Source organism: Culex pipiens, chromosome 2 (genome assembly GCF_016801865.2).
Source record: "Culex pipiens pallens isolate TS chromosome 2, TS_CPP_V2, whole genome shotgun sequence".
Lineage (NCBI taxonomy): Eukaryota > Metazoa > Arthropoda > Insecta > Diptera > Culicidae > Culex > Culex pipiens.
The window spans coordinates 200,302,639-200,309,310 of NC_068938.1; the positions used below are offsets into that span (position 1 = coordinate 200,302,639).

General features: G+C 41.8%; 2 protein-coding genes across 2 annotated transcripts; one reads left to right on the plus strand and one right to left on the minus strand.

The window, feature by feature from the left end:
- The first annotated feature begins 3,205 nt into the window (after nucleotides 1–3,205).
- On the plus strand, nucleotides 3,206–5,655 carry LOC120419171 (ATP-dependent RNA helicase Ddx1-like). The gene is made up of 2 exons (XM_039581824.2): nucleotides 3,206–3,392; nucleotides 3,452–5,655. The coding sequence occupies exons 1-2, from the start codon at nucleotides 3,377–3,379 to the stop codon at nucleotides 5,620–5,622; spliced, it is 2,187 nt and encodes a 728-aa protein (XP_039437758.1). The 5' UTR covers nucleotides 3,206–3,376; the 3' UTR covers nucleotides 5,623–5,655.
- On the minus strand, nucleotides 5,646–6,270 carry LOC120419172 (RNA-binding motif protein, X-linked 2-like). The gene is made up of 2 exons (XM_039581825.2): nucleotides 6,128–6,270; nucleotides 5,646–6,070 (listed from the first exon to the last, which is right to left on the minus strand). Exons 1-2 carry the CDS (start codon nucleotides 6,139–6,141, stop codon nucleotides 5,671–5,673), a joined length of 414 nt encoding a protein of 137 aa, XP_039437759.1. The 5' UTR covers nucleotides 6,142–6,270; the 3' UTR covers nucleotides 5,646–5,670.
- Nucleotides 6,271–6,672: the final 402 nt, after the last annotated feature.

Genomic DNA, 6,672 nt, shown 5'->3' on the forward strand with positions numbered 1-6,672 from the left:
AGGACCGCGAGGTTAATTTTTCAAAATTGATTTAAAAATCCATTTTAAACTCTTTGTGGTCGTACAAAGGGCCATTGTACTCAGAAAAATAAGCTTTATCGCTGTAAACAATAATATCAGCAATCTAAGCTTCATTTTAGGACCCAATTCTTACATTCAATAACTCTATTTTTTCAAAAATTAAAAAAATCAAAATTTCAGAATGAAAAACGTGAAGTTAAGAAATTTAAAATTTAAGAATTTAAACATAACAAAAAAAATAAAATTTAGCAATTTAAAATTTAAGAATTTAAGAAAAACTTTTAAATATTTGTAACAGCCTTGTTTTTTAATTTCCTAATTTCCTAATTACTAAATTTCCTAACTTCCTAATTTCCTAATTTCCTGATTTCCGAATTTCCATGTTTCCTAATTTCCTAACTTCTTAATTTCTTAATTTCCTGATTTCCTAATTTCCTAGTTTCTTAATTTCCTAATCACCATTTTTTTTAATTTCTTTACATCCTTATTTGTTTATTTCTTAATTTTCTTATTACCTAATAACCAAATTTCCTAACTTCCTAATTTCCAAATTTTCTGATTTCCTAATTTTCTAACATCCAAATTTCCATAATGCCATATTTCCAAATTTCTTTATTTCATTATTACATAAATACCAGCCTTATTTTATAATTTCCTAATTTCCTATCTTCCTAATTTCCCAATTTCTAAATTTCCTAACTTCCTAATTTCCTGATTTCCTGATTTCCTAATTTCCTAATTTCCAAATTTCCTAATTTCCAAATTTCCAAATTTCCAAATGTCCAAATTTCCTAATTTCCTAACTTCTTAATTTCTTAATTTCCTTTTTTCCAAATTGCTTAATTCCTAGTTTCCTAATTTCCTAATTTCTTTATTTCCTAATTTCCTAGTTTCTTTATTTCATTATTACACAATTTCATAATATCCTTATTTTCTAATTTCCTAAATTTCTCAATTTCCTAACATCCAAATTTCCTAATTTCCTTATTTAATTATTTCATTATTACATAATTCATAATTTCATAATTTTATAATTTTCTGATTTTTTGTAGAAATTTTAAATTTTGATTTCGCAATTTTGTTCATAATTAATAATTCTAGAGTTTTTTTTTAATAGGTCCTATAAACTTTGGAACAGCTATTGTGTCAGCTGGAGTTTTTTTTGAAAAGGACCACCTTGAGTCAGGGGTGTTAAAAAACACCCAAAAAGCAAAAACTGAAAATTTGGTTTATTGGACCTTTAAAAAAAACTCCAGATGGCTCCTTTAAAAAAAAACTCTGGAATTGTGGTTTAAAGTTTTTAAATAAACATTTTTAATCTATTTAATTTTAACTTTTGAATATTTTTGATCTTTTTCTTTTTTCCCCCAAAGAACCTCAAGTGCGCACACCGTCAAACGCACTCATACCGAACTGTCATCTATTCTTGGGGGGGGGTCACGAAAAGAACACACATCATTTCTTGACCGCGTTCCTTCCGATCTGCATACCGTACTTTAACCCTCTACAACCTAACCCCGCTATTAGACGGGCTTCGATCTAAAAGATCGCCAAAAATCCATTTTTCAACCAATTTTTGATCTTTAAAAAGCATTGGAAAGAAAAACTCTTAAAATTTTAGAAAATTTTAGCGTTGGAAGTTTAACTTGTTTCATGTGACTTTGCCAATGTTTTAAAAAACGTCATTTTTTTAGGGGTCAACTTTGGCTGTGTTTTTTACTAACATTTCCTATATTTTCAGTAAAAAGAAGTATGCAGTAATTTTTGTAGTGTCCCAGACTATGCCTCTACGCATTTTTTTACAATTTAAATGATGATGGTGCCGTTCTATAGCAGAAAATGTGAAAAACAAGCAAAAAATTGAAAAAGTGCCTGTAAAACCGTGAAAAAATTAGATAGGCAAAATGTAATTATATTAGGTGGTAGAATAGGCTAAATACTACCAAAAACAAACATAAACTAAACAAGATAAATGCAAATTAAAATACTAAAAATAAAACAAGAAAAACATAAAACAAGAGAAGTAAAGTTTTTCGTAGAACAAAAGTTGCTCAAAATAACCTCCTAAACACGGGAAAAATAAAAAAATTCGAAAAAAAATTTGGGCAGTAGAGGGTTAACTGATATTTGTCACTTTGACAGATGATTTACTGAAATTTCAGTAAAATGGTTGTCAAAACAACTCCAAAATTTGGTAAGGGTGTACACGCAAAATCCACATAACACAGATCTGTGTAAAATTTGACACAGATTGCCCAAAACCTGGAATACACAGAATCTGTGTAGAAGCCTTGTACACAGATCTGTGTACAGCCGCTGTCTGTCAAATCTGTGTAATTTTTATTAAACAAACTGTGTAAAATTTTACACAGATCTGGGTAAAATTTTACACAGAATCTGGGTAGAATATAAAATATGTTTTTGATTCTGAAGATGATTTTGAACATATATTTTAAAAATATAAGGTAAAATAAAGCACATTTTATTAGCTTAAGTCTGAGATTTTAAACATAATAAACATTTGAAGGAGCCGCAGTATCCGTTTGCTCGTGTTGTCTTCGGAACTCCTCCTCTGGAATAGCTGGTGTGGATAGTTTCGCAGCGGGCAAGCCTGGCGCTTCTGCTGCACACGAAGTAGGACATCCAAGAGAAAAGCTACCGATCTGGAATAAAAATCGTGAGAGGTTAGAATAAAGGTTAGCTATTTTTCATGAGATGCATTACCTGAAAAGTTGAAAATCCAATTTAGAACAGATTCTTATTGGAACCGATGGCCGAAATGATAAAAAATCTAATAGAGAAAGACAATTTAACAATAATTCATGGAAAAAAATCACTAGAAATAACTTACCAAGTTTCTCGGTGCTGCATGAAAGTCGCCATCTTAAGTTTTTTGGTTTTTACCCAGATTTGAAACGAAAGCTGATCGAAAATCTGTGTAATTTTTTACACAGATCTGTGTTATAAAACTACACAGTTTTGACAGCTAGAACATGTTCTACAATCTGTGTAATTTTTTTACACAGATCTGTGTTATGTGGATTTTGCGTGTATACCAAGTTCGTACACTGCTTTACTCAGATACTCATTTCTGAGTGTGTTCAGAACAAGAACAAGAACTTTTGAACGTGTAGTTTGAACTGCATCCTTTTTTCTGTTTTTATGCAATTCTTTCTCAACGTGTATCTGTCACCTTTGAATGACAAATTTTCTCATCGATCGGCCGCGGATTTCGCTGTTTGTCGGCAAAGTTGCACAAATCTTGTGAAATTAGTTTGGAATTCACCGGAACATTACCGTCGTAATCCGCAATTCGGTTGCGTTTTAGGTCACGTCCCATCACTAGCAATCCACCATGACTGCATTTGAGGGTAGGTTTGGCGAATTTACTGCTAAAATTTTAGTCTGAAAATTTTGTTGTTTTTCTTAGAATTCGGCGTAATGCCGGAAATCGGTCAGGCGATCGACGAGATGGAGTGGATGCTGCCGACGGACGTGCAAGCGGAGGCGATCCCGCTGATTCTGGGCGGCGGTGACGTGCTGATGGCAGCGGAAACGGGCAGTGGCAAGACGGGTGCGTTCTGCCTGCCGATTTTGCAGATCGTGTGGGAAACGCTGCGGGACATTAAGGAGGGAAAGGCGGGGAAGCCGGTGGGGCACAAGGCGAAGCCGTGGACGTTGAGCTTCACGGACCGGGGGAATGCGATGGCGGTGACCCCGGACGGGTTGCGCTGCCAGTCGCGGGAGTTTAAGGAGTGGCATGGGTGTAGGGCGTCGACGGGGGTTCGGGGAGGGAAGGGGAAGTACTATTATGAGGCGACGGTGACGGATGAGGGGTTGTGCCGGGTGGGGTGGTCGACGGAGATTGCGGCGCTGGATTTGGGCACGGATCGGTTTGGGTTTGGGTTTGGCGGGACGGGGAAGAAGTCGAACTGCAAGCAGTTTGATAATTATGGGGAGGCGTTTGGGAAGTGCGACGTGATTGGATGCTGTCTGGATTTGGACCGGGGGGAGGTCAGTTTCACGAAGAACGGGGTGTCGCTTGGGGTGGCGTTCCGGATTGATGGGAACATTAAGGGAGGGAGCTTTTTCCCGGCGGTCGTGCTGAAGAACGCGGAGATGTCGTTTAATTTCGGGGAGACGGATTTCAAGCATCCGGTTCCGGAGGGTTTTGTGGGAGTTTGCAAGGTGGCGCACGATAACTTGGCGGTTAATCCGAATACTGGTGGTGAAGCGTCGACGCAGGATTTAAAGCCGAAGCTGAATGCGCCGCAGGCGTTGGTCATTGAGCCTTCGCGAGAGTTGGCCGAGCAGACTTTTAATCAGATTCAAAAGTTCAAGAAGCATCTGAAAGATCCGGACGTTCGGGAGCTGTTGCTGATTGGTGGCGTAAATATTAAGGAGCAGATGGAGGTTCTTCAACGGGGCGTGGACATTATCGTGGCGACTCCGGGAAGGTTGGAGGATTTGATCAGCAATGGATATGTTCTTTTGACCAACTGTAAATTCTTCGTTCTGGACGAAGCCGATGGATTGCTGAAGCAGGGCTACACCGAACTGATCGAGCGTCTGCACAAGCAAATCCCGAAAATTACCGCCGACGGTCGCCGTCTCCAGATGGTTGTTTGCAGTGCCACGTTGCACTCGTTCGAGGTGAAGAAACTCGCCGAAAGACTGATGCACTTCCCGACCTGGGTCGATTTGAAGGGAGAAGACGCCGTTCCGGAGACGGTCCATCACGTGGTTTGCATGGTCGACCCGCAGAAAGACGCCTCGTGGCAAGCGATGCGCGCTCACGTCACAACCGACGGCGTCCACGCCAAGGACAATGTCCGCCCCGGGTCCAACACCGCCGAAACCCTGTCCGAAGCGATCAAAATGCTCAAAGGAGAGTACACGCTGCGGGCCATCAACGAGCACCAGATGGACCGCGCCATCATCTTCTGCCGCACCAAGCTGGACTGCGACAATCTGGAACGCTACCTGCGCCAGGTCGGCGGCCAAAAGTACTCGTGCGTGTGCCTCCACGGCGATCGCAAGCCCCAGGAACGCAAAGCCAACCTGGAAAAGTTCAAGGCCAAACAGGTCAAGTTCCTGATCTGCACGGACGTGGCCGCCCGCGGTCTCGACGTCACCGGTCTGCCCTTCATCATCAACGTAACCCTGCCGGACGAGAAGAGCAACTACGTCCACCGGATTGGCCGCGTCGGTCGTGCCGAACGCATGGGTCTCGCCATCTCCCTGGTCGCCACAGTCCCCGAAAAGGTCTGGTACCACGGCCAATGGTGCTCCTCCCGCGGCAAAAACTGCTGGAACACCCAACTGACCGACGTCAAGGGCTGCTGCATGTGGTACGACGAGAAGATGTACCTCGCGGAGATCGAGGACCACCTCAACGTTACGATCCAGCAGGTCGACAAAGACCTCAAAGTCCCGATGAACGACTTTGACGGGAAGGTCACGTACGGCGAGAAGCGACTCAACACCGGAACCGGCTACAAAGACCACGTCGAGCAACTCACGCCGGTCGTCAAGGAACTGGCCCGACTCGAACGCGAAGCCCAAGTCCTCTACAACAAGCGATTCCTGGTGGCGCAGTAAAGTCTCATCAAATAAAATATTCATTCATACACAGCTATTAACTTTATTCTAATACTTTGGCGCGCATCCCTCCATGTACAACCGCCGCGTCTCCTCGTCCGCCTTGTCGTCCTTTGGCGGCTTGTAGTCCGAAACGTGGTCCACCCGCAGCGTCCGCCCCAGCAGCTTAATCCCGTTCAAATTGTCCACCGTCAGCACGGTCGAGCGTTGATCTTCAAAACAGATGAACCCGAATCCCTTCGCTTTGCCCGTCTTTCGGTCGCGCACCAGGTTTATGTTGACGATTTCGCCGTACTGAGAAAATACCGCCAGCAGGTCCCCCTCGGTCAGTTCGGACGGGAGGCCGCCCACGAAGATCCACGCGCTGTCCCGGTACTGGTCGTGCCAGGAATTTTTGCCGCCGAACTTTAGGTCCTGCTCGCTCAGTTTGAGCACGTTTTTCATGTTGCTGGAAGGGAATATAGGTTTGAAGGCTTGTAGCTTTGCTAATTTTAAATGTACTCACGTCATTGGATTCATTTTTAAAAGTTTTAAAATTAGATTAAACTCAAAACAAAAAAGTGCTGTTGATTGATCTTCTGTGTTCAGTTGTTTACAAACATTTGCGTAGCTTGCACGTTTAAATTGATTTATACAAAAAAATAAATAAATAAACGTACGTACTCAATTTAGGGTACAAACTATATTTCAATGATTTTTTACCCTGACTGAAAATTATGTTTTTGAATCAAAATGTCGTGCGATCGAAAATCGAATCTGATCGACATTCAACCGACGTCGCCCAGTTATCGCGCCTTTATCGTGTGCTTTCATTTCGGATTTTTTGGTTTATTAGCATTAGCATTAGCATTTGAGGACGCCCTATCCACGGATGGCTCCACAACGCTTATCCCACTGTTTGGTCTGGTTATGTTAGACCCTCATCCGGAACAATAATCCAACACGGGAGATACCATGCCTTCATCTTTTGATGAGTGTGTAATACTACCCAGGGCATAAGGGGGTCCTTGTCGGGTCTAAGCTATCCTTTGGGGAACGGAAGGAATGTTA